The 27946-nt window shown below is 42.5% G+C and overlaps 2 protein-coding genes and 2 long non-coding RNA genes across 6 annotated transcripts in view; 3 read left to right on the top strand and 1 right to left on the bottom strand.

Annotated features, from left to right (window-relative positions):
• Window positions 1–1227, top strand: part of LOC122908749 — a 43480-nt gene extending 42253 nt beyond the window's left edge. The window contains exon 3 of the long non-coding RNA XR_006385021.1: window positions 1126–1227. This is a non-coding gene — a long non-coding RNA (uncharacterized LOC122908749). The remainder of the gene's footprint in view (window positions 1–1125) is intronic.
• Window positions 1228–1728: 501 nt separating this feature from the next.
• HTR3D (5-hydroxytryptamine receptor 3D) lies at window positions 1729–5174 on the bottom strand. The gene is given in 5 exon segments (XM_044251882.1): window positions 1729–2261; window positions 2391–2606; window positions 2749–2771; window positions 2773–2990; window positions 4763–5174. Coding segments are annotated over 5 exon segments (849 nt in total). The 5' UTR covers window positions 4928–5174; the 3' UTR covers window positions 1729–2034.
• A 5809-nt stretch (window positions 5175–10983) lies between these two features.
• On the top strand, window positions 10984–13113 carry LOC122910497. The gene is made up of 2 exons (XR_006385228.1): window positions 10984–11277; window positions 13028–13113. It is a non-coding gene; the product is annotated as an uncharacterized LOC122910497 (long non-coding RNA).
• Window positions 13114–17939: 4826 nt separating this feature from the next.
• The window catches only part of ABCC5 (ATP binding cassette subfamily C member 5), an 88240-nt gene continuing 78233 nt past the window's right edge, over window positions 17940–27946 (top strand). For all 3 annotated transcript variants that reach the window (XM_044251876.1, XM_044251878.1, XM_044251877.1), the window contains exons 1-2: window positions 17940–18033; window positions 21587–21770. In XM_044251876.1, the coding sequence (XP_044107811.1) occupies window positions 21642–21770 (129 nt within the window). In that variant the 5' untranslated portion in view covers window positions 17940–18033; window positions 21587–21641. The remainder of the gene's footprint in view (window positions 18034–21586; window positions 21771–27946) is intronic.

Genomic DNA, 27946 nt, shown 5'->3' with positions numbered 1-27946 from the left:
AAAACCTGACCTGAACTGATGTGAGACTATCCCTAATTTCCTCTCTGCTCCCTACTGTGAGTATTCATAGATTTCACTGCAGAAATGTTAATGTGTTTGATTACAGGGCATTGCCCCATACCCCATACAGTACATGTATAATTATTGCCTTTTTAAAATCTGAAAAACTCCAAATTCCGAAACATATTCGGCTCCAAGCGTTTGTGGATCTATAGTTCCTACTTCATAAATTTCCTGTAGGATTAAATGTGGTTATTTATCTAAGACCCTTAGGAGACTGCCTGCCAACTTAATAAATGTTGGTTATTGTTATTACTTTACCGTATCCTTTCTAAAGACCCACTTTCTAGAAAGCTGTGAGTTGAGGAATTGCAGAAATTGTAACAGATATGCTGATTTATTTAGGTGAACATCAGGGGCTCCTGATTTGAGCCCAGATTGTGTATACACTAGTCTTTGGACATGCCTGGAATGCTAGTGATGGTCCGGGGGGCCTTGACAGGGCCTTAGAGACTGAGAAACCAAACACATTCCTGGAGGGAAAAATTGCAGATCAGAGAAAAGGAGACCTAAGGAACACAAGTTGAGTTGGAAACCATGGGCCTGAGTGCAAGGAGCGATTTAGGGTTTAGTGGGGGTGTTTCTGCCTCGATACTCCCAGCTTCTCATGGACTCTTTCCCGAGTCCCAGTGGTAGGGGACTGCAAGGAAAGAACAAGTAATAGCTATGTGTCGGAAAAAAATGTGAAGAAACCTCCAGCTGGGGACATCTGCCCTAACTAGCTTGGGCTCTGCTGGCCAGATGCTCTGGCAGCAGACACTGGGGTGGGACCTTGAGCCACCACCACCACCAGCAACCCTGCTCATGAATAGTGACAGCCTTGCCACCATTTGGGCATCTGTAGCTCCCTATGGAGGGAGCCAAAGAAGTTTGAGGAAGAGCAGCAGAGAGGAGGAACCCAGAAAATGTTTAGTAAACCCTACCGTTAATCTCTTGCACTTGAGATAGAAGGCAATAGCATAAAGGAAAGAAGGGAAAAGAAATGGTTGCTAGAAAGAAAAGATTTTGTGTGAATTCTAATTAATTTGCTCTCATCTTTGTGCTTTTCTGAACCTGGGTGTCCAGCAAATCATGTCACAGCTCCCATGGACAACAACGCCTTGAAGTCTGTATATCTCTCAGACAGCTAGTGGGAGAGATGAACCAAAAGACGAATACTTGCAACATCATAAGGCAAGTGCTAGAAGGGGAATTTTCCAGTTCATACGGGGGCATTTGTGTTATTCCCAAGTAAAGCAGATGCCATTTTCAAATGTGCTTTCCTTGGCCTCGTGTTCTTTCCTTTGCATGATTAAGGGCCCATCCACTTTGATTGCAACACAGTTAACGGTAATTTGGGATATGTTAACATCTAAGTGCTTAAGGATGAATGAGTCATATGTCAAGCTGTGACAAAATGCTCACTCTTGAAGTAAGAGTTGCCTGATTCTGGCACATTATTAATTTCTAAAGCTTAATTCCAGGATAACTAGATTCAGGAGATTAACCCCTGTTTTAGTATAATTCCTTATAATAGGTTTTGAACGCTTCACTCCTCTCTCCCTGCTTTCACAAGTTGTCTAATAGACTTAAAATACCCTTTTTACTGTGGGAATGAGAAACTTCTCCAAGAAGACTCTCAATCCAAGATTTTTGGTATTGTAATATAACGCTGGGAAGAGCCAATGCTTTCTGCAAAGGGTTTTATTCGGAGTGAGTCAATCAAGAAAGTATGCCAGGAACTTGGATCCTGAGGAGCCAGGCAGGCAGCACATACAGGAGGAGTGAAGGGGGCTGATGGCGTGTAGGAGCAAGGACCAACTGTGGGAGGCTTAGGCTATCATCCAGGTCTGGTCTGAAACTGCACAGAAGGACTGAGTTGAAAACAAGGTGTTTGCCAGGGCTCTGAGGCAGGGATTTGGAAACACAGGGGAGTTTGGCTGGTTTCTAGAGGCCAGAGAAGCTCCAGAATGAAGTGTGCAGCTAGGCATTTGCCTAGGTGTTCCAGAGGATGATGACCGTGACCACGGAGGTGGCCATGAAGAGCAGGTAGAGGCGGAAGAGCAGGGTGTCCATCATGTGGCTGAACTGCACCCACAGGTCGACCAAGGGCTGCCTCTGAGCCTCTTGTTCCTCCTGGACCCTTGACTCAGGGCTCCCAATTAACTCTGCCTCTCTGGGACCTGCCACCTTCCCCACCAACTCCACGGGCTCCTTCACGCCTACAGAGAAACAGAGACTCAGCCATGGGCCATGAAGTGCACCTGGGGAGGGAGGGGGCCAGGGAAGGAGGCAAAGTGGGGAGTGGAGGTGTGGGAAGAGGAAGTGGGGGCAGTGCTGACTCCCCTTACCAGGCAGGTGGTTGGGGGTGGGGCCAAGGCCCTTATTTCCCTTCTGGGGCACAGAGGGGTAGCATTTCCTTGGGCTGGCCCAGTAGAGAAGCAGAGAGTGGAGCCACTGAGGCATGGGTGGGGGCTGGGTAGTGGCCAGGTGCAGCAGGTAGGTGATGAAGATGGTCTCCAGGAGGCTGACCACCATCAGGGACAGACACAGGGCAAAGTACACACCTGGAGGGAAGATGGGGATGCATGAGGGCCGGAGGTACCTCCCAGGACTTTGTGTTTCCTCCTTTCCCAAAGGGTCCTTTCCAGGATCTCTTTTCACTCTGACCTGGTTCCACTGGTCCATGTCCCCAGCCCACTCCCCAACCTTGCTTTTAGTCTCCTGATGGAGGGAGGGGCCATACTGATGAGGGGCGTTCCAGTCGCTGGGAGTAAGTCATTCATCATGAGCAGGAAGACGTTGTAGCCCAGCAGAAGTGTCATCTTGAATGGGGCACGATTCTCGCTTTCTGCCGGCAGATAGAAGCTGAGGGCATCAATGGCAACCAGAAAGCCACTGGGCACCAGGAGGTTTATGACATAGAGTCTGGGCCTGCGCTTGATGGCCACCTGGGGGAAGGAAAGAGGGCAGCAAGTGAGGAATAGGGTGAGAGACTGCCAACCCAGTTAAGAGCAAGAGTTGAGTTATGTCCCAGACCAAACTGTCTAGGAAGGAAATTTATCTCAAGTCCCTCTTTCCAACAAAGTCATCTTAATCACCATAGTCTGTCTTTCCAAGATTTGACTCTGCCATGCTGCTTACCACTGAAATGTATCTCATTCCTTGCTGACCCAAGGTATCAGTTTTCTCCACTTCCATTTTTAGCCCTACCAATGTAGGGCTCTTGGCAGGACTGTGCAACCAAATTCTTAATATCATGTGTATTTTTTCCTTGTATTTCTGCTTCTTTCCTCATCAAGGTCAAATCTCTAGTGACTTTGATGGTCTGCTTGCTTTCCTCATCAAGGTCTAATCTCTAGTGACTTTGCTTGTGGCCATTCAAGACCAGTGGAAAGGAAAGTAAGATAGTGGCAGATAATTTTGGGGTCACTAGGATTTGGAAGCATAATATCCCATAGATAGTGTTTCATAACTTTTCCACCATCTCTTTTTAAAAATAAACATAAAATTATGCTGAGTGAAATAAGTCAAGCAGAGAGAGTCAATTATCATATGGTTTCACTTACTTGTGGAGCATAAGGAATAACACAGAGGACATGGGGAGTTGGAGAGGAGAAGGGAGTTGGGGGAAATTGGAGGGGAAGATAAACCATGAGAGACTGTGGACTCTGAAAAACAATCTGAGGGTTTTGGAGGGGCAAAGGGTGGGAGGTTGGGTGAGCCTGGTGGTGAGTATTATGGAGGGCAGGTATTTCATGGAGCACTGGGTGTGGTGCATAAACAATGAATTCTGGAACACTGAAAATAAATAAAAAAGAAATAAAAAAATAAAATGTCAAAGATTAAAAAATAAATATAAACATGAAAATTTTTGTCTTCTAAAGAGTTCTGATAGTCATGGGAGTTGGGAAGCTCACTTTCACTAGGAGTCACTCCCATGGGAGCTTCCCCCCACCCCGGGGAGGATTTATTCAATCAATATTTACTGCGTTCCAGGTACTGTTCTAGGTGGTGGGGGTTTATCAGTGAAAAAAAAATGATAAAAAGTCTCCAGCCTTATGGAGCTTACTTTCTAGTGGGAGGGCTTACATTCTGGTAGGGGACATAAGCTATGAATCTTAGAGGAGATCACAACCACAGTCCCTGAGCTCACATAGAAAATGATTTGGTCATACTGGTTGGTGCCCACAGTCATCTTCATCATTCTCTGGTGGATACCCAGAAGTACCCACTCCCCCTTGCTTCGAATGAGGTTCTGTGATGTGTTCGAAATCTCCTGCACTTTCTTCTCCATGCCCAGGACCACATTCTCCACTGCAAAGGAGACCCAGACAACTCAGCCTCCCAAATGCTCCCAATCCCCTTTTCCAGACTATTGAATTCCTTACCGCTCAACTCCCACACCTCTTTCAGTGAGATCCCCTTACTGTTCTTTCTCAAAATCCTTTCTCTGGGGGCGTGTTGATGACCTAGTTGGTTAAAGCTTCTGCCTTCAGCTCAGGTCATGATCTCAGGGTCCTGGGATTCAGCCCTGCATCAGGCTCCGCAGGCCATCTGCTTCTCCCTCTGCCCCTCACCCTTCTTGTGCTCTCTCTCTCTCTCTCTATCAAATAAATAAATAAAATCTCTCTCTCTCTCTCTCTTTTTTTTAAAGGTCTTAAAAAAAAAAAAAAACCCTCTCTCTGCCTCTCAGTAGGCTACTACAAAGAGCCTTACTCACCTGTATAGATGAATGAGCTGAAGGTGAGCGTGCAGTTCTGTTCATCAAAGGGGAAATAGAAGATGTCCAGGTTACAGATGCTGACCACCTTCATCGGTTTGTCATATTTGATGAGACCTTCACTGTTGACATAAGCCATGAGACCTGTAGCTGTCTGATCCACATCCATGCTGTATGTGAGAAGGATGGGAAGGTGGAGAGTGTGGGTTCCCTGTCAGTCGTGGCCTTCTTTCTCAGGTCATGTCATTCCTGCACTCCAAACCCACTCATTTGACTTCTCCTTTCTACCTATAGCTATGTTCTGGGGGGTTTTGGAAGTTCAGTTCAGACATTGCTTTTTCTAAACTGAGTCTTTGTGTGCCCCCTATTGGTTATATCATTCCTTTCCTTGGAAAGAGGGTTTCCTTCTTGCTTTTTTTCAACCCTGATACTCACAACTCCTCGATGAAGATATCTGGAAGCCAAAGATACTCAGCTGCTATGCTGATCTTCCTGATGCCCCCACATTCCTCTGGGTTCCACCTGATGAATGGATTGTACCAGATCTATAGGAAACCATGGTGTGGGACAAATGGGGTGGGAACTAGTTTTAGTCACACTCTGTCTCCTGCTCTTTTCATTTCTTTTTTCTCTCATTTCCTCACTCTCTTACCCCCTCCCTGGTGACAGCTATCACTACGTCATTAACAACATCTTTCTTCTACTTCTCCCTCAATGCTCTCAAGGGAGACCTTTGGAGTCTGTGGGATGCAGCCACTTAAATATTGTCTTCCATGACCTTGGTTTATGCTACTTTCTTTCTGTGCCCCATCTCTGCACTCCAAAACTGGAAGGATAATCAGGAAGTTTTGTGTTTTCATTTGTTAGCCTGGTTCTGTTTGAACTTATCTAATTTGTGAGTTTTCTCAGCTTTATCCATTGTAATCTGTGCCCAGGAGTGGAAAAAGGGAGGTAAAGGGGAAACAGTCTATCATACCACGTTTAGCCACAGGAAAGATGTCATCAGTTGAAGCTGTGCATCCTGAAAAAAAATTTTCATCTGGGGTCATTGCCTCCATGAAGTCAAGTCCAATGCCACCACCTGCCTCCTACTCATTTCAAAGGGTGTTCTATGTGGCAATTATGATTTTTAATAATAAACCACTGAAAAATGTAAGTCAAATCATCCAGGGTATAAGGAAAATTTAAGTGAAAATAAAAAGCATGAAAGTCCATTGGGGTTATGTTTCTTACGGAGTAGTCCAAAAAGGGACAGATTTTACCTGCCATGATGTCACTGAAGCATCCCTGTCATGCCTTCCCACCCCAAAGAATGAAATTTTCATTTTATAAAATTCAAGCAGGGAACCCACTGCTTACCACTGCTCAGCCCATTGCAGTGTTGAGTCAGGACTTACCACTTCCACAATGGCAGACATAGTGAAGGAGATGTTGACTTGAGTGGGGATGCTGTAGTTGATGACTGGACGGAAGGCCTTTCTGTCAAACACTGCTTGGAAGGCAGCAGGATCCACCCCGTACTGGTCAAAGCCTGAACAATTGATGGTGAAAGTGTCTCCTCTTCCTACAGAGAGCAGAGACCTTGTGAGAAGAGTGCCAGGACTGGGGGACTGGCAGGTGTTTCTGCACAAAGAGAAAACGGGACATGGGAGAAGCATGTAAGCTCCTCCTACCTGGGCCACAAGTGTGGCTTGGGCTGGTAGGCAAATGGTGGAAGTTCATGAGGTGAGCTGAGTCAGGACTCTATCCTCAATTCCATTGTTTGTGTCCCCATGCAAAACTTGTCCAAACATGTAGGCAAACTCAACCTTGACCACCATTTTACAGTGTCCTGAATCTCACCACAAACCTTTTCACCTTCACTCAGTGTCCTTACATTACTCATTTCTGTCCTTGATACACCTGGGTGACATCAGTGATAATTTTTGCAATCACAGTTCTCCTTGCTCTATTAATACAACATAGATGATAATCAATTAATGATGAAGGCAATCAGGTAGGGAGTGTGAGGTATGTGGAACCTTAAGGAAGGATCTCAGTTTTTCAAGTTAATAAGAATTTACTGTGTCTCTACTATGTGCTGTGATTGTTCTCTTCTAAACCAGAGTGGTTCTCACCACTGAGACTATCTTAAAAAGAGTTCTTTGATACCCATCTTATACCTAGCCCTTTTCTAGTCATACCTTGTGATGCAGAATAGAGAATTGTGTGGTAACAACTTCTGGTAGAGTCTATTCAGATCAATCTTTGATATTATACTAACCCTCATTGTTCATTTTTTATAATGAATGAGAAAAACAATCTACACTGAAAAAAATTTTGCTGAAAATGTTTCCCTTTTTCATGACAGGTCTTCTCATCATCTTCTTCTCTTTAGCCTTTTCTCTGTTCCATTTAATTTACTTCAAGAGAGCTGTAAAAAAATTGTCTTCTTTTTAACATTAGTTGACACCCAGAAACATGTAGTTAGGTTATATGCCTGGAAAGAGAAAGACATGGGGAAAGAGAAGAGGCCAAGAGAAGCACAGGAAGAGAAAGATCTTACAAAAAGGTACAAAGCTGCCAGTGTTCTGAGTTTTCATGTTTACCAAAATGAACATTCAGGTGTTGACTATCTAGGAATAACAAAAATTAGCCTGGTTTGTTTGTTTCTCAGAAGCTATATGTTTGCTTTGTTTTTGCTCTGGTCCCTTCTTACCTTGAAGCAGCACGTGGACAATGAGGCAGAGGAAGCCTCCATTCTCATGGAGCCCACCTCTTCCCATCTTCTTCTCTTTGGCTCTTCTCTGAAATAATGTTGATCTCTGGGGACTTAGTGATGATGTTGATCTTAAAAGACCATAGGCCACACCTTGAACCCTAGCTTTGAATAATACATGTATCAGGTGGCATTAGCCACCTCTCTAACAAGCACCCCTGGTGACACGAGAATGTCACAGAGGACTACCCCACCCTGTGCCCTAGCTGAGCCTGAATCTCATCTCCAAAAGTAATCTGGCAAATCAGTTTGGAGAGGAGGAAGAAAAAATATTTGGTTACTAGGGCAGGGCTAATGGTCTCCTCATACTTAGAGTCAGTCTGGCATATAATGCATCATAGAAAAGGCTCATGATAATTGCCCGAGCTTTGAAGGGGCATTTTAACCTTGCTACCATCTTTCAAAAAAACTGGGGGCCTCCTTTTTATAATCAACTTCTGACTCTGGGATTTTAAATATGACTTCAGTACTGGAAAATCTTTTGGTTTTGTGAGTCCGTCGAAAGCGCCCCAGGTCTACTGGTTGGAGGGAGTGATCAGTGGGGTAGATGGAAGGTGGTAGAGGCAGTGCAGTGTTTAGTAGAAGTTGACTGATGAGAACATGAGTGAACAGCTTGAAATTAATGTTGTTTTGGCCCTGCCTATGTTTATAAGAAATTAGTTAATTGTAAGCATATTAAAAATAGGGAAATCTTATGAAAAAACTGTATTTCTGGCTTCATTTGAAAAAATAAGATCAAGCAATACTGGGCTCACATTTTTCCTTGACAACAATCTGCCAAAGTTAATGGTCACGCCCTTTGGATGGAACATTCTCTCTAGATCAGCACAGTCTGTCACCAACTATTGATTATTCCTGACCAGCTGCCCTCATTTATGTTACCTCCTTGGTCTCTTTTAGGCATTTGAATTTGCCTTTGAGAGTAAAGATTTATTTTCTTGCAGAATTTTAAAAGAGCTTTGGGAAATAATTTCAAAATACCCTGCCATGCTTAGGTGATTATAGGTCTGATCAGATGTAGCATGTACAATTATTATTTTTTAAAAGATTTTGTTTATTTATTTAGATAGTTTGTTTGTTTGTTTCATGATCAAGCAGGGGGAGAGGCTGAGGAAGAGGGAGGAAAAGAGAATCTCAAGCACGTTCTGCACTGACCACACAGCTGGACTTGGGGCTCAATCTCATGACCCTGAAATCATGACCCCGAGTTCATGACCTGGGCCAAAATCAATAGTCAGGCACTCAACTGACTGAGCCATCCAGGCACCTCTAGCATGTACAACTATTTGATTAATGGTGGAAACCAGACGTGGTATGGTTAAGTAGACCAAAGTCATCACTGGGGTTTAACTTTTTTTTTTTTTTTAAAGATTTTATTTATTTATTTGACAGACAGAAATCACAAGCAGGCAGGGCGGGGAGGTGGGACTCGATCCCAGGACCCTGAGATCATGACGTGAGCCGAAGGCAGAGGCTTAACCCACTGAACCACCCAGGTGCCCCAAGGGTTTAACTTGTTTTATACTAGAATTAGTTGCATTAGGAAAGGCTCCAGAGAGGGTAATGAATGGCTTAGAGAACAAAGGGAGAGCAATTGAAGGGGTGCCTGGGTGGCTCAGTCAGTTAAGTATATGCCTTCAGCTCAGGTCATGATCCCAGGGTCCCTGCTGAGCAGGGAGCCTGCTTCTCCCTCTCTCTCTCTGCTTCTGCTCTCTCTCTGTCAAATAAATAAATAAAATCTTAAAAAGGGCGGGGGGAGAACAATTGCTTCAGTGAAGAAATTTTACAGACTGAGCTGGAATAATGCAGTAACAAGGGTTTCCTTCTTTCTCATATTGGCGTTTTATGTGGTTAGAGATAATGTTGGTGTGGTACCTTTCCCATTCTAAGCAATTACTGAATTGAAGCAGAAGTAAAAGTACAAACGGCAATAATAGTAGCTGTCATTGTTATTCTGGCTCTCTTGAGATTGCTCAGTTGCTTCAGCCTGAATGGAATCTTCTGGACTTAAAATGTCTAGGTTGACTGCAGCAATCCTGATTGCCGTGAGCATTAGTCTTTTCTCCCAGTCTTGCTCAGCTTTTGGTTACTATAAGGGTCATCCCTCACTCTCTCCAGCAGCCCCCTATATCATTTGAGAATCCCTTCTCCTCTGGGGAGGTTTTGTTTTGTTTTTAAGGTGACTTACTTACTTACTTGCTTATTTTATTTATTGTAATTTATTTGATAGAGAGAGAGCGAGTGAGAAAGAGAGAGAGCACAAGCAGGGCAGAGGAGCAGAAGGAGAGGGAGAAGCAGACCCCCTTGCCGAGCAGGGAGTCTGATTCTCGACTTGATCCCAGGACCCCAGGATCATGATTAAGGTGACTTTAGATCAGCATTTCTCCAAGCATTTTCTGCAGAACACTAGTTCTATAGGATGTGGAATGCATTTTTAAAAAATTGTTCTTATTGTTTCCAGTTCAGATAAGTCTGGTAAATACTGAATTAAAGAAGGCTAAATGGGTTTTATTATTTCAGGATTTCTCAGAGTATTTAATGTTCATGTGACTTGAATATCATATATACAATTCCCCAAACTTAGTTGACTTCAAATTTCTTTTTCTCAGAATACTTTGCGGGACTAACACTTCATCTGTTATTTTGGGGAAACACTGTGGTAGGTAAATAGAATAAATGTAGAAGAAAAAAACCTTGAAGATTCTACAGATGGGGTATAGAATGCAAGCATCATATGTATAAATAAACCAGAAATTAGAATATGAATTAGGTAAGTATTTTTTAGATAAGTATTCTAAAACCTGAAATTTGATTAGAACTTTAAGAACCTACAAGCAAATAGAAAGTAAAATAGATAAAATTTCATGCTGTTTCTGAATCCATCAGCCATATAAACTTTGTCTTGAGGAAGAATTTTTTTTTTTTTCCTTTTCTTTAGATCAGTGACGTTCCAGCTGTAGGCCACATGTCACTCACCTAGATCTAATTTTAGGATGAGAGTTTAAAAGCCTGCTTTGGTATTTTTACTTATTAAATATGCTCAGACAGTTAACATTTTAGTAGTTGAAAAGCAATGCAGATTATTCTCATTGGTGGTCTTATAATCAATCCAGTATATAATTTGTGTTTTCAGAGTACGTATTTTTTCCTCATGGTATTCAATAAATGAGTTAATTACTTTAAGTGAAAAATAAATACAGCCTGTATAGATTTCTGATTTTCCTGAACAGATCTTCACACCAAAAAGGTTATAACAAATGTTAACTGAAGTGGTTTGTCTTTTCTCACCAGAAGCTCATATTTTTTTTAACATTTTATTTATTTATTTGACAGAGAGAGACACATCAAGAGAGGGAACACAAGCAGGGAGAGTGGGAGAGGGAGAAGCAGGCCTCCCACCAAGCAGGGAGCCTGATGCGGGGCTCAATCTCAGGACCCCGGGATCATGACCTGAGCCAAAGGCAGACGCTTAACGACTGAGCCACCCAGGCACCCCAGAAGTCCATATTTGTAAAGCAAAATACTTGAGAAGTTTTGGGGAGTGACTGGGAGTGGCCACTCTTTCAGCCTGTGAAGCCCTGTTTTAGAGAGAAGGCTGCATTTTGGCTGCGCTATCGGTGTGGCTTCTCTGGCTTAGTGGGACCCTGTTGCTTCCCACTATGTGACCTGACAGGTGCCCATCCATTCTTCTCAGTAATGTGGGAGAATCCCCCATGTACATCTTACCAGGAGAGATGTCGGACATTTATCCAGCTGAGTAAGTAACCATTAGTTGTCATTCTGGGAGGATTAAAATCCTGAGGCCTGTCTATGGGCTGTGATGCTTGTTTTAGCCGAGGAAATTTAGATGGTTTTTCCGGGGAGAGAGAACAGCTAAAGTAAAAACATGGAAACCAAAGTGTTGTGAGGACCTCAGATTTGAGTAGGAGAGCAACAGGAAATGAAATCGTGGTATGATGTGGGGCCAGATCATGGAAGGCCTGTATATCTAGCTGAAATTTGGTTTTATTCTCTTACTCAGGGGTTCCCGAAGTTGAATAAGGTTCAGACCTCTTTAAGGGAAACAAAACTCCTAAGCTCCTGATGTTGACTTGAATTATTTGTAATAACACTTAAATATGTATATTCATAAAATCATGTCTAAAGTCCCTATACTTACAGCTCTTATACTACTATAAAATCAGAATAAATTTACAAATTATACACATACAAGACTGTAGAATCAACACAACACTAATTTAATGTGGTGGATAATATTGTTTTATTAAAATTAAATAATTGCTGTCCATTTCCCCCTCTTTTTAACAAGGAGCTAATTTTTTAAAAAGATTTTATTTATTTGTCAGAGAGGCAGAGAGAGCACAAGCAGAGAGAGAAGCAGACTCCCTACCGACCAGGGATCCCCTTACGGGACTCGCTTCCAGGACCCTGGGATCATGACCTGAGCCAAAGGCAGTTGCTTAACCCACTGAGCCACCCAGGCGTCCCAAGGAGCTAATTTTTGAACACCTTTTATTTTGTTGGGCCAATTTGATAGTGCTTCTCAACATAATGATACTTAAAATTTTTTTTGAAGTAGTTCTTCATTTCTTTTTAACTACTACCCTTACTGCTAATGAACCTGGGACATTATTACTATGAAGGTGGGAAGTGTGTAATTCTTTCCTTTGTAAAGTGACTATGTGAAATGACTTGTCATAACACGCCTATACTGCTGTGTACCGTTTCACCCACTATAGTTCTCTGTTGAAAATACCATGAAACTTTTGTCTGTAGAATAGGCAAAGATGTCATTTGGCTTTCATTTAGCATTGTTGACATTTTTTTTCTGATTTATTAAAATTTTTTTAAATTCCAGTATAATTAATGTAATTAAGTTATATTAGTTTCAGGTGTACAATATAGTGAGTCAACAATTCTGTATATTACTCAGTGTTCATCATGCTAAGTACATTTTTAATCCCCTTGACCTATTTCATTCCCCTCCCCCACAACCTCTCTGGCAACCACCAGTTTATTCTCCATATCTAAGAGTCTGTTTTTTTAATTGGTCTCTTTTTTTTCTGTTCATTTGTTTTGTTTCTTAAATTCCATATAGGAACGAATGAAATCATATGGTATGGTATGTGGTTTTCTCTGACTTATTTCATTTAGCATTATACCCACTAGATCCATCCATGTTGATGTAAATGGTAAGATTTCAGTTTTTTTATGACTAATATTCCATTATATACATATAATACATATATAATCTTCTTCATGCATTCATCTATGGTTGGACACTTGGGTTGCTTCCATATCTAGGTTATTGTAAAGAACGCTGCAATAAACATAGGGATGCATGTATCTTTTCAAGTTGGTGTTTTCATTTTCTTTCCCAGGAGCAGAATTAATGAATCATACGATAATTTTGTTTTTAATTTTTTGAGGGAGCTCTATACTGTCTTCCATAGTGGATGCACCCATTTTGGCACTGATGACATATTAAATCTTCTTCTCTTTTCTAGGTTGCCCAAGACCATTAAAGAGGTTCATCATTCTCCCATACTGTTGTTTCTGTGATGTCAAATAAAAGATTCAATTTATTAGCTAACTTGAAAAAAAAACTTATTTCATTAAAACGACTTTCATTGTGATGTTGATCTGCAAAAGGAAAATTTTGTTTTCAAAAGTGGCAGGAGAATTCAACGTGCATGTCCCAGTAGGTGTGGGTTGATCATTACCATTTGACATTAGGTCCTGGGAACCTGGGTAGAGGAGGCTACCAGAGGCTACTGCAGCAGATCACTTCTCCTGTCAGTGAGCAGTGATACCACCACCCATCCACGTTTGCAACCAGAAAACTAGGTGTTACCCTTGATGCCTCTCTTTCTCACACCACTTTATGTAATCCATCAACTAGGAAGGTCTGCTGATTTTACCTCTTAAATTTCCTTTATTTTTTTTGGAAGATTTTATTTGTTTATTTGAGAGTGAGAACAAATGAACAGGGTGGGGGAGGGGAGGACAGAGGGAGAAGCAGACTCCCCGCAGGGAGCCCAAAGCGGAACTTGATCCCCCCGACCCTGAGATCATGACCTGAGCTGAAGGCAGCCACTTAGCTGACTGAGCCACCCAGGCCCCCCTCTTCTTAAATTCTTTTCAAGTCCACTCACTTCTCTCTTTCTTTTCTATCATAATCCTAATCCAAACTAATCATCTCTTCCCTGGGTGACAATAGGCACTCCTAGCTAGACTCCTCTCTTCCATTCTAGGTACCTCTAATTCTTCCTCCAGTTTGCCAGCCACTGTGCAGTTTTTGAAATGCGAATCTGATTTCTCAACCCTTAACCCACTCCCCTTTTAAAGCCTTGCAATGGTTGCCTTTTGCCCTTCCTCTAAGATCTGTAATGGTCTAACAAGGACTTTGGAGGTGTTCCCTTCCTTCTCCCACCCCTTGGTTTTTGTTGTTTCTTCTGTGTGGAGTGCTCTTTGCTCTGCCCATCCACCATCTTCACCTCGCTAACTCCCGCTGTCCTACAGATGCAACTCATACCTTCCTTCTCTAGTACATCCCATGGTTATAATTTTTTTTAAAAGATTTTATTTATTTACTTGAGAGAGAGAGAAGAGTGAGAGAGAGAGCATGAAAGGGGAAAGAGTCAGAGGGAGAAGCAGACTCTCTGCTGAGCAAGGAGCCCAATGTGGGACTCGATCCCAGGACTCCCAGGACTCCTGGCACCCCACAGTTATAATTTAAATTTGGATTAATGTTGACTTGTAACTCTAAGCCCCATGAAGGCAGGAAACTTGTCTGTTTTTGCTCTACTGTATCTCCATGAAATACTGAATGAATGAGTATTTTTAATATATTACACAACATAAATATTATTTTAAAATGTGTGAAAGTCTGGATTTACAAGATTCTCCACTCTAGCCCCTTGTCTGAGGGTTGGAGAATATCACCCCCCCCAAAACATTTCACAACACAAACATGTTTTAAGGAGGGGATGCTTTGCAATCAATATCATGTAAATAAGGATACATCTTATTATACTTATAAATAAGTATAATTAAGTCTTTGGCTCAGCCAGTCAGTGGCAGATAGTATCATAATATCATAGCATATTGAGGCCTGGAGCAAGGACTGCATAATGCTCGTCTGTTCTTTTTTTTTTTTTTTTTTTTTAACCTATAATCAATATATGCAAAGTATTTCAGGGAGATTTTAAAAGCTTTTTATTTGCTATGAAGGTATCCGGTTTGCAGCTGTTGGGTTTGATAGTGCAGAATTGGGAGTACTAGTATGGTGGTGGCGTGAGGCGTGCTGAGAAGTTTGTCTTATCCAACTAGATGGCCAGAGGTGCTTCAGGAATTCTCCACAGTAGATCCAGACCTGGATACAGATCTCTGCAAGATTCCTCTGTTCAATTGTGCATATCCCCCTTGAGGGGAGAAGTGTGTGTTTCTATGAGAGTGAAACATTTTTATTGTGAAATTCTTAAAGGCTACCAAAAAGTACAGCAAATGATATTAAAAGGACTTGTGTACCCTCTCCAAGCTTTGTGAAACTTACATTTATAAGTACTTTAAAAAATAAATAAAATATTACAGAAACAAATGAAGCTTCTTTTTGTATCCCTCTTTGAGCTTCTTGTACTTCCAACACCGGCTATAATACCTCTAACAACCCCTTGAAATTGTTGTTGATCAGGCCCAAGTATGTTTTATATTTTTAAGCACATATATGTGTATCCATAAACAACAGATCACATTTGTACATATTTTAAAATTTAATACAAACGGGACTACGACGATTTTCTTTCTATAACTTATTTTGGTTCAACATTATTTTTGAGGCTTACACTTACTGATATGTTCTAGCCTATGTTCTTTAACTGCTATATAGTATTTCATTGTATGAATACCATAATCTAGTTCTCTGTTTTCCTGTTAATGGAATTTAGATTATGATTTAGATTTAGATTATGTTCACTACTACAAACAATGCTCAACGAATATATCTCCTTGTGTATGTATATGCGTAGGGGTTGGGGGAGGCCCTTTAGAGCAACTTTTCTCAGCTTAATAGCATTAAGCCCTGATGCCCTAAGGTATTCACTGTCTGGAATGAATTAACTTCTCCCCTGGACATCTAGAATGATACCAGATACATGTTATCCTTAGGAGAACCGAGAAAATAGTCACTCGGATTATTTTGTTTAGGGCTTAACTCACTCGCAGCAGCCTCCTTTGAGAAAGACTGCCTTAAAGCGTGCATGTAGAAGCAGCATTGCTGGGTTCAAGGATAGCCATATGAGCCGGAAACCACTGGTTTCCACTAAAATCTGTTCTTTCCTTCTTCCATTGTAATGGAATGGTAGATGGCTCACAGCTGCCCGGCTGATGATTGCATTTCCCAGTTTTCCTCTTACTTAGATGTGCCCATGTGACTATATTGTCACTAATAGAATGTGAATGGAAATGATGTGTGTTGCCTCACTGCTGGTGCCTCAACACCAGGTCACACCTCTCCATATTCTCTGTTGCCTTCCTTCCACTTGGTGATTGGTGGGGCCAATGAGCAGAACAACTCTAGGAGCTGTACGTTGAAACCGACCGAATCACCACCACCCTGGGTCTCCAACTGCCTGTGAGGAGCAGGACTACACAACTGATCTGGTATACTTACCTAAGACTTCTACTTATGAGAAAGATAAAATTGACTTTAACCCACTACACTTTAGGGGTCTGCTAGGGGCCTAACAATACAACCCTGTAGCCCATTTCCCATCTACTAAATATGGCCAAATGGCTCTTTAATGTGGTTCTATCGATTGATACCCATTCTGCCAGCAATGTGTGAAATATCCTGTTTTTCTAGATCCTTGAAAATAGTTGCTGTTGTCAAGTGTGTATGTTTTTCCACGAGATGGGCATAAAATAGTATCTCATTGCTCTTTTAACTATAATTTCCCTGATTATTTTCCTGATTGGGTGTCTTTACATGTTTGAATGGCTGCCCAGGTCTCCTTTACTATGTATGAACTATCTGTTCATATCATTTGCCTATTTTTGTACTGGGTTATTTGCCATTTCTGATTGAGTTGTAGAAATTATTTGTACATTTTGTATCAAACTTTTTTAGTTATAACTTGTGGTTTCACTTTTCACTTTATGGCTCTTGTACAGAAGTTTAAATTTTAATGTACTAAAAATGTATCAATCTTTCCTTTATTATTTGTTTTTGCAACTTGTTTTGGAACTTCTTTACTCCCAAATTCATAAAGATATTTCATATTTTCTTCTAAACATTTTAAAGTTTTCCCTTTCACAGGTAGGCCTTTGATCCACCTGAAATTGATTTTTCTTGTGTGGGCTGATGTAATTCCCTGAGATTTTAAAAATACAGATAGCCAATTGTGCCAGCACTGTTTATCCAACCTTCTTCCTTTCCCTATTGATCTGTAATGTTTTCCGGGTCACAATTGATCTGTACTGTTTTCTCGGTCACAGTTCATGTTTACATATATGCATGAGTCTATTTCTAGCCTTTTTGTTCTGTTGCATTGGCCTATTAATCCATCCTTAGGCAGGAACACCGTGTTAATTAATTCAGCTTTATGAATTAGCTAGTTGCATAAAGCTGAACAATTCACTTTACTTTCTTCTTCTTCCTTTTTTTAATCTCCAAAATGGAAAATATATATCTACACAAGGTGTTCTTATGGAGATTAAAAAAACAAGAATTTCAGGTAAAGCACCACATACAGAGTAGGCTAACTCAGCAGAAGAGTAGTGATGTTAAGATCCTGTTGAAGGTACTGATCAAACACAAAGAGACATACTGTGAACCCCAGTTTGATTTCCAAAAGGAGTTGGCACACCGTATCTAAGGCTCTTGTTACTCTAGAACCCGCAGTCCTCGTCTTTTATTCTCTAGAAACCAGGTAGCACAAGATTATGGGACGGGCAATAGGATAAAAGTGAGAAAGGTGATAATGCAGAATGCAGGGTCGAATCCTGAGCAAACAATCCTAAAATGTTAAGTGCCATACGAGAGAAGATTTGGGGCTGGTCGGTCGCTGATGACCTTCACGGTGTTTTCCGGTGCATGAATGGCCGCACACCGTCGCGTCCGTCCTGCCGCGAACACCGAGCTGCCCGCCCACACAGACCTCCGGTCAACCCTCCCGACCACCCACTGGGGCACACCGCCTCAGAGAAAATTCCAGACCCGCTCGCAGCAGCTCTGAGAGAGACGGTGCAGAGGCAGGAGCGCGGTGGAAAGGAGCAGCCTACACCTCCTCCAGGGCTTCTGTGGCGCTTCTGGGAAATAGAGTCCTTTGCCGTGTTTTGAGCCTCGGGCTCCTGGAAGAGGGACTACAATTCCCTTCAGGCTCGGGGAGCCTTTGTGCAGCACGCATGCGCAGTCCAGCGGCCAATGCCGCTATAAAGGCTTGTTTTGCTCCGGGGCTGATGCTCGGGAGCGTGGTCGAGTGGCCGGTACGGCCGCCCTGGAGCCGGGGTACAGGTAGGTAGCTGCTACCGCCGCACCCCTTCCATCTCCCTTGGTTGTCACGGGGGTCACCCCTGTGTTTTCCGTCCGTGGGTGGCGGGCTCGGGTCGGGGATAAGAGCAGTTCGGGGGAAACCGGAGACCCGATAAGTGCAGCCTGGCCTCCTTCAGGTCTCCCGCTGCCCTTCATTGGGACGCAACCCCCGAGGTCTGGTGGCGTGATCCTGGCGTCGCAAGGCAGGTAGGGTGGGATGAGTGGTCGGGAGCGCTGGCTACATTCCCGGCTGCGGCCACCAGGGGGTGCTGCGCCCGCGGCCCGTGGGTGTGGGTCGCGGTGGCCTCCTCAGGCCCGAACGCGCGGTGGGAACGCCCTAGGGTCAGGGCGTCCCAGGCGAGGCTGGCCGGGGAGAAGCCCCTGTCCTCATGGTTGTGGGGAGGGCGGCCTGGGGCACCCCCGCTCAAGCCGCACACCGGCGACTCTGAGCTGCCAGCGACCTTAGAAGTCATCCTTTCGTTTTTTTGCAAATGGATAAATGGAGCTTTATGACAGAAGTACGCACAGCAAACCCAGGGCAGAGCCCAGCATGGAACCCCAAAATCTCTTAGCTGTCATCAGTGTCTTTCCACTTCCACCCGTCAAAGCCTCCCCTTGCTTTGTGTTTATTGCACGGGGGTCATCTGGCTTCGGCACAGCAGTGGGGAGGCAGGAGGCAACTGGGCACGGGAATGATTGGCAAAGTTTCAGAAGGTTTTGAAGGGAGAGATGGATAGGTTGTAAAGGGGTCTGGCGCCTAAGTGAGCGGTGCGGAATGTTGGAGGCACAAGCGGGTGGCAAATCGCTTCAGGTCTTGTGCTGCTGCAGGGCCTCAATGAGATTCCTGAAGTTGGATACCTAAGGAATGTTGTCACGAAGGCAATTTGGAGACACCCGTCTGGCTAGTTACGGTTCTTGTAATCCTATGGACTCCCCCCCGCCCCCCAGTGCAGTTTCCTCTGCATCACTGTGCAGGGAGAAGGTCCACACTTTACCACTGGAAGGAGAGCCTTGATAAACAAGGCAGTTGACCCAGTGGCCTCCGCTCTATTGATTTTGAGTCTGGGCACTTCTTTGGGGTTCTCCCACTTTGGTTATTCCGCTAGTGCCATTGTAGAGCTTTGACTCAAACGTGAAAAAAAAAATCCTTTCCTTTTTTCCTTTCTTGATAGCTGAGGCAAGTTAGCATTTAAATACAACTTTTGAGCAACTGTGAGGGAGAACAGAGGAAAATAGGGAAATACACGTGAATCAAAAAAGAGTCAGGACTAGTGATCCTTTGTCAGTTTCTTCCTACAACCTATCAGGATTCCTAGCTCTTGGGTGGCCTCCGTGTGGGGTGCCCTGTCTTACAACCCTGGGAAGATGCAACCCTCCTTATGTTCAAGGCCAAGAGATAGTAACTTTGTGCCTACTCAAGGCCTGCCTACTCTCATGGCTGTGCCTCTTTTCCCAGGAAATTAAAGAAGCAAGAGTGTTAGAGGTAATGGAAGACTGCTCCCCCCACCCCCGACACAGAATAACTTGAAATAAAGTGACTGGAACGAGCTTTGGTTATGGTGAGCTCTTGGATGATTGAGACGTGCTTTATGTTCTTGACACGGCCTTTGAGATTGTAAATTAGTTTGGTGGTGTCCCTTTCAAACTCACTTCCCTCCTCCTGCCTTTTTGCAAAGGAGGACTAATCTTTTCAGCTTCCACATAATCAGCTGCATTAGGGAACCTTTTGAGAGGAAGGTTGGACTTCTGTGATCCGTCTAACGAGAAGGATTACTCTGATCTGTGCGGCATCCCGACATTGGGGACACTGGCAGATGCCAGGTCTGTTTATAGTTTAGGCTTAACGAGGTCTCAGTGACGTGATTGCTGTGCTCTTGGTTGTAAGCTGGTGTTCTTTATGGTGCCATTTGTCCTTGGACAAGGTGACTTTTTTGTTGTTGTTGTTAAGATAAGTAATTTGGCATTATCAATTCAGGTTACTTGAACCAGACTTCTGAAAGACCAGAAGTCAAGATTTTTGTGCGCTGGAAGCACGTCTGTATAGAGGAGATTTAGTCCTCTTTCATTTAGTAAGTATTCTCCTTTTCTCTGATATCTTAAAAAATGAATTGTAGCTGTCAGAATTTTGTCCACTGAGTAGTGCTTTTCAGACAGTGATAGATAGGAATTTATGGAATCCAAAAGGCTACACTTCTTTAATTGTTAGCGAGGCTGGTTTGAAAGGTGTTTTCTCAGCTTGTATCTGGGAAACGTTGAACCATTTCGGAGTGGGAAGAATGTTTTCAAGGGGAATGTGTGTGCTTTATTTTCTCAGAAGCAACCAGAGTTGATACAGGATATTGATTAAAGGTAGGCAGGCAAGCTGGGGTTTAGAATGGAGTTTCAGGTAGATACTAGGTAAGATTTTGTAGGACAGGATGGGGAGTTTGTTTTTGTTATTGTATTTTAATAACAGCTTTGTTGAGGTGTGATTTATATACCACGAAATGCACCCCTTTTAAGTATATAATTCAGTGTTTGGGTAGCACGTTCACAGGTTTGTGCAACTGTCACCACTGTCTAATTCTAGAACCCTTTCAGTGGCCCAAGGGGAATTTGTTTGTAAAGTTAAGATGCAGTATTGATTTGTATTATATCCATGTAACTTCATGGAGCTTTAAAATAACATCAGCTGGGGTGCCTGGGTGCCTCAGTGGGTTAAAGCCTCTGCCTTGGGTCAGGTCATGATCCCAGATCTCTCTGCTCATTGGGGAACCTGCTTCCCTTCCTCTCTCTGCCTCTCTGCCTACTTGTGATCTCTGTCAAATAAGTAAATAAAATCTTAAAAAATAAAATAACATCAACTAACCTATTACTTGATTATAAAAATGCAGGCTTCGATATCATTGGTAGAATAAGTGCTTTGTGGGTTTTCATTTAGTAACATTTAGTAGGAGGAATGATACCCATTTTAAAATTATGGAGTTTGTAATGCTTGTAACAGACTTAAAAGCCTTTTTTTTTTTTTTTTTAAGAGTTATCTGTATGCTCTATACCTTGGGTTTAAGCTTAGTTGAAGGGGGCAGTCTTTCTTTACTGGTGTATTTATTTTTTTCTAATCTTTCTTTTCCCCCTTAGAGGTGGGAAGTGATAATTCTTGATTCTACTACACTGGAATTTTTTTTCTTTCAAAAATGAAATGGCACTTGAAACATTTCTGAAAAATTATTTTTCATAGATATAATGGTAAGAAAACATTAATGCTTTTGTCCCCCCCCCATTTTATTTTTATTTATTTATTTATTTGTTTATTTAATCTCTACACCCAGTGTGTGGCTGGAATTCATGACCCTGAGATCATGAGTCACATGCTCTTCCAACTGAGCCAGCCAGGTGCCCCCCTTTCTTCCTATTTTAAACTATTTTTGCATATGCTTCAGCACAACTTAGGAAATACCTTCCCTTGATGAAATTTTTAAAAGTTTTGAAAATTATTTTTCAAGTTCCGGTATCTTTAACGTGCGGTGTTCTTCCTTGGTGGATTTTTTTATTTCAGAAATTCTCAAGTGAAACCAAAAGTCTGTGAGCCCTGGCATCTCCATTCAGAGAAGATGAAGGATATCGACATAGGAAAAGAGTATATCATCCCCAGTCCTGGTTATAGAAGTGTGAGGGAGAGAACCAGCACTTCTGGGCAGCACAGAGAGCGCGAGGACTCCAAATACAAGAGAACTCGGCCGGTCAGTATTTCCTTTCCTGAGTCCCTTTTCTAACCTGCTTGCTGCACTAGGCCGTACCTTCTTTCTTCCTTTAATGCTTCATTAAAAAGAAGTTTCAGTTTTGTTATTGGCTTTAGGTCACTGATAAGAATTTACAGGTGCACGTGAAGGAGGAGAGGTTGGCTTCAGCCTCCCACCTGTTCCTCTGAGTTCTCTCTCCGGCTTACACTGCCTTTGGTGCCTTCTGGAAAGGCTTTGCTTAAGGGAGGTCAACTTGTAGGGATGGGGGTGGGGATGCTGGGGAGGGAGCAGAGGGAATACAAACCATTAACCTTCATGCATATACTTAAAATTCCACCCCCCCATTTCTGTTGTCTGTGTTTAAATGTGAATCGTTTGGAGGGACTCATTCAGATTTCAGAGTACTGGAGCAATTCTAGATTGTTGTAGTATAACCCTTAAGTTTTCTGAGGAAATCCATGAATGTGAACGAGTCTTTAGATGAGAATCTAGTTTTCTCCAAGGGAAATAATGAAATATTTTAAACTGGAAGAAATGTCTTTCTTCTGAAAAAAAAAAAAAATCATACCTTTTCTTCAATTGCAAAAGTAACTAATAAGGAAGAATGGGGATAATTGGGTTAGGAAGGTGAGGTTTGTGTTCCTGTATTTGTTATGTGCAAATATGAGAATCATATGAACTTCACAGCTGACACTGGAGTTTCATTAGCCTGACATTGTCTGTCCCTCTTCCGTATGAAAGCTTTTGCCTTATTAATCAACATTTCTCACTGATCGGTGTTTTCTGTCTGCACTGTGTGTTACACAGTGCTTTCTCATTCAGGCTTAACTTCGGAGAAGCATAGTCAGTGTGATCACTGTCAGATCCTTAGGGTGCCAGTTTTGTAACTGATTTGTATCATTTGTCTAGGCCTTATGTTAAACATTTATTGACTATCTTCTGAGAGCTAGGCACTGTTAGGATAGCTCTTAACGCTGGTGAAGGTCACAGAGATAGCATTGGAGCCAGGCTTGGAAGGATGATTGGGTGGCAATATTTTCAAGCTATTGTGTCATCTGTGCTTTAGGTTTATGAATAAAATGCTTTTGATGGTGGAACCTAACTCACGGGATCACTGAGGATTAAGTGAGATGATACCTACAAAATGCCTCATAGCCTATGCTCGGTAAATGTTAGATCTGAGAACTAGTAGTCTAGAGCTTAAGATGTGAAAGAAAATTCTGCATGCCATGCTAGGGAAACTTACTATGACCACTGGGGAGCTCTTCGAAGTTATTGAGGAGGGTCCCCCCCCTTTTTTATTTTGAGAGAATTATAGATCCACATGAAGTTGCAAAAAATAATACAGAGACATTCCATGGACACTTTATCCAGCTTCCCCCAATGGTAACTTCTTGCATCACTGTAGTACAGTATTTCAACATTGATATAACGGTATACCTTATTAAGACTTAACTGGTTTTGGCGCGCCTGGCTGGCTCAGTCGGTTAAGCATCTGCCTTTAGCTCAGGTCATGATCCCAGGGTCCTGGGATCAAATCCCACATCAGGCTCCCTGCTCACTGGGGAGTCTACTTCTCCCTCTCCCTCTGCCCCTCCCTCAAGCCCCTTGTGCTTGCTCTCTTTCTCTCTCTCAAAAGTAGATAAATCTTTAAAAAAAAAAAAAAGACTTAATTGGCCTTAGAGTTTTGTGGGTACTGGTTTGTGTGTATATAGTCTGTGCAGTTTTTTCCACATGTGTAGATTTGTGTGACCACTACCTCGCAGTCAGAACACACAACAGTACCGTCACCCGCATCTCTCATGCCACCCTCACCTTCCTCACAGCCACCTTCCTCCTCCCCCCTGCCGAGACAACCTCTAATCTGTTCTCTGCCTCAGTAATTTTGTCATTTTTAAAAAAGATTTTATTTATTTATTTGAGAAAGAGAGAGAGAGAGAATGAGAAGGGGAAGGGTCAGAGGGAGAAGCAGGCTTCCTGCTCAGCAGGGAGCCTGACTGGGGACTCGATCTTCGGACTCCCGGGTCATGACCAGAGCTGAAGGTAGTCACTTAACCAACTGAGCCACCCAGGCACCCAGTGATTTTGTCATTTTAAGAATGCTGTATAAATGGAATCACATAGTATGTAGCTTTTGAGATTGGCTCTTTACAGTGTGCATAATTCCCTTGAGATCCATGTACTTTGTTATGTGTATCAGAACTTTCTTTTTGTGAGTAGCATTCCTGTCACAGATAGTTTTTTCCTTGTAACAGGGAGTACTGTTCCATACTACAGAGGAAACACAGTCTGTTTAACCGTTCATTTGTTGAGGGACATTCTGGATTCTTTCTGGTGTGTAGCTGTTATAAATAAAGCTGCCTTGAACATTTGTGTATAGGATTTGTGTGAGTAAGCTTTCATTTGTCTGGATAAATGCCCAGGAGTGCAGTTGCTGGGTCATATGGGAAGTGCATGTTTAGTTGTATAAGAAACTTCAATACTTTTTTCCAGGGTGGCTCTATACACTTTTACATTCCCACCAACAATATATGAGTGATCCTGTTTCTCGGCATTCCTGCCAGTATTGGGCATTATCAGTATGTTATCTGAGCCATTCTGATAGGTATGTCTGATATATCTCATTGTAGTTTTCATTTGTGTTACCCAATCACTAATGATAGTGTGCTGAGAAGGGATTTTTAAGACTTGATTTTTATCTTAAGATTAGTTTTGAGACAGTGTGGAAAAAAACCCAGATAGGAGGGAGAGACAAAATACAGGGAGCAGCCAGGAGGCTCCTAAACCAGTCCCCTTTAGAGAGGCCAGAGGTCTGTGTCCAAGCCTAATAGGGAGGATGTAGGAGAGGGGTGATACTTAGGGGCATCTCTGGAAGAAGAAGGAAGTATTGGGAGGTATGGATTGGTAGTAAGAATTTAAAAGTATGAATCCCCAAACTGAAATATGGGAAGAGAAGAAGAATAGTAAGAATCTATGAATCCCCAAACTGACATATGGGAAGAGAAGAAGATTCAGGAGGTGAAAATGGGTTTGCTCTGAGCATGTTGAATTTGAGCCTGTCCAGATAAAATGATCAGTAGGTAGGCAGAGCACAGGCAAAAAAGTCATCGGTGTGTCCATGTAGGTGAAGCCTGGTTGGTGAAGCCTGGGGAGTGAGCAAGCTTGCCCAAGGCTGGCTGATAAAAAAGCAGAAAGAGTGGGAACCTGGGAAGCTACTGTGTGGTCTGGTGAAATTTCTGGGACCAGGGTCCCTGTCCAGGTGATAAGAGTAGAACTGACGTTAGGCCCCGTGGTGGCAGCCCAGCTTCTTCTCTACAGCGGGGAAGAACTGGAAATAGAGATACTGTGGTGCCTTTTGTCCCCTAAATTATTAAGCCAGCTGCCAGACAGCAAGTTTCCTTCATGTGATCCAGTCTTATTTTGAAACAGGAAGGTTAAACCACTTTGATAAAATTTTAGGAGTCCATGTGAATTTCATTTTCATTATCCTTTCATGTTTCATGATTTGAGTACTGTTTTCATGATTTTTATCTTATCCTTTGTACCCTGTGAACTTTTTTCTAGGCAAAGTGTTTCTTTTTTTTTTAAGATTTTATTTATTTATTTGATAGAGAGATCACAAGTAGGCAGAGAGGTAGGCAGAGAGAGATGGGGAAGCAGGCTTCCTGCTAAGCAGAGAACCTGATACAGGCCTCGATCCCAAGACCCTGGGATCATGACCTGAGCTGAAGGCAGAGGCTTAACCCACTGACCCACCCAGGCACCCATGTATTTCTTTTAATCTACTGGGTTTCTTTTTGCTCAGCCTTGACCAGAGCAATAAAATCACAGGTTTATGCAGCCTGGTTTTTATATACATTAAAAAGAATGTGTAACTATCACATGTTTTTAAAAGTTCTCATACTACCTAGAATCTTGAATATTACCTGTCAAAACCCCAAATTTCCTAGACATGTTTATCTTGAACTTGTCTCATATGTTAGCAGTTTGCTGATAAAATGTTTCTGGTTCAGAGATGGTATAAAAACGGATAATTTAAGTAGTTGGGAAGCAGGATGGCTGTGTAAACATGTATTTTTTAAAAAAATGTAAGCAGCTAATTGGTTAGAAATTACAATTTCAGGCGCCGGGCGGGCCTCGCACCCCGCCCGGGACGCGCCGGGGCGCTGGCAGAGGTCCGGTGTGGCCGGGGTTCGGCCCTCGGTGGCCGGCACGCGAGGCCCGGTCCGCCACCTACCCAGTTACCTGTGGTCAACCTCCTTCTGGAATAGATGACCTTCCTTTTGAGATACAGGCAGAAAGTCAGTAGCTTCTTCTCAAGGCACACCTCATTCTCCTCACATCTCATCAGTGCAGGCAGCTTCAGGTCTCCATAAAAGACTGGTCTCATTCAAGGACTTGGATCAGACAGCAGAGTATGGATTCTATTGCCAATGCCTGGCGGACAAGCCCAGATCAGGCCTTAAAGTGGGAGGGAGGGTAGCACTCTTCAGAAGGACGGAGAATATATTAGGGCTTAAACTCACAAGCTGAAGAGGGATTTGCCTGCCTCACCCACTGAGCCACCAGGACCCCATTGTTAATGTCTCCTTATGCACCTGCAGAAGTACTTGTTTAAGGAAACATGGTAATACATCTTTAATAGATATTGAAAATTTGATCGTTGTGCCAGTATGTTTTCCCATTAACAGTGAAAGCGTTCCACTGCTTTGTTGTCCTTGACAACACTTGCTATTTTGAAACTTAAATTGTTGCTAATTTGATGGGTGTGATGTAGTACTTCCTTGTGTCCTAATCAGTATTTCCTTGATTAGTGAACAGTATTCTTTCATTATTTATTGGCCTTTCAGATTTATTCTTGTAAGAAATCTTTTTTGTTTTTTTCAGCGTGCATATTTCTTTTGGGTAGTCTTTCATGACTTCCAGGAATTTTTAATTTTTTTATAGATTATATTAAAAACATTCTTATGGCTTTTCTCACTTCTATAGTACTTAATATACATATAAGTCCAAATTTTAATATAAATTTATACTTTTATGAAAAAAAAAAGAAATTACAATTTCAGGGGCGCCTGGGTGGCTCAGTGGGTTGGGGCCTCTGCCTTCGGCTCAGATCGTGATCCCAGGGTCATGGGATCTAGCCCCGCATTGGGCTCTCTGCTCAGTGGGGAGCCTGCTTCCTCCTCTCTCTCTCTGCCTGCCTCTCTGCCTATGAAACAAATAAATAAAATCTTAAAAAAAAAAAAAAGGAAATTACAATTTCATGTCACAGGATCATAACTATCATTTCTCTATTAGTTGTTAAGGAGGAAATCTGGAATAGGACCTCTCAGATGCCAGGTATCCATCAGAAATAAAAAAACAGCCCCTCCAAGTAACGAAAGAAAGGACCCTTCTGTGGCTCTTATTTCTTTTTATGCACCTCCATTAGCCTTTCATGGGTTCAGTTGACATGGAAATGTGAAACTGTGTCAAACCATAAGTCAGAAGCAAAGCACCCAGAAACAAATTCTGATTTTGAACAGGCCAGTGATTTTTCCTCTCAAGCTTTAAGCAAAGTTGCAGAGTACACAGTTTGCCTATTTCTTTGTGCTATGACCAAATCTTTCTTTTGGAATACCCATTGGGAAAACTGCTCTCATCAGTCACATCTTCAAATAGTTGTGTCCTATCAGCTTAGAGATAATTAAGGTAAAATCAGTCATCTTCACCCTTCACTTTGTTTAGGACTAATAAGTGAATGCTGGTGGCCACGCATGATTTGAGGCTGAGGAGACATCCTTGAATCCTGAGGTGTGTACAGGAGTCCCTTCTGCTGCTGTTAATTTTTTGAGCCTAAGGACTAAGCTTGGCATTAGTTGAACCCACATGAAGATCATGTCTAGACTGCTCCTTAACCCTGACTTAACCCTGTGTTTGAAACAGACTCTCCTGGCTCCTTTTTCTTTTTTTTTTTTTTAAGATTTTATTTATTTGACAAGAGAGAGATCACAAGTAGAGAGAGAGAGGGGAAGGAGCAGGCTCCTCACCTAGCAGAGAGCCTGATGCGGGACTCGATCCCAGGACCCCGAGATCATGACCTGAGCTGAAGGCAGAGGCTTAACCCACTGAGCCACCCAGGCAGCCCCCTGCCTCCTTTTCTTACAACTGCATTCAGTATATACTTGGACATCACT

The sequence above is a fragment of the Neovison vison genome, chromosome 6, assembly GCF_020171115.1.
Source record: "Neovison vison isolate M4711 chromosome 6, ASM_NN_V1, whole genome shotgun sequence".
NCBI lineage: Eukaryota > Metazoa > Chordata > Mammalia > Carnivora > Mustelidae > Neogale > Neogale vison.
Note: the sequence above shows the minus strand (reverse complement) of the source record. Positions and strands in the feature narration are given on the sequence as shown.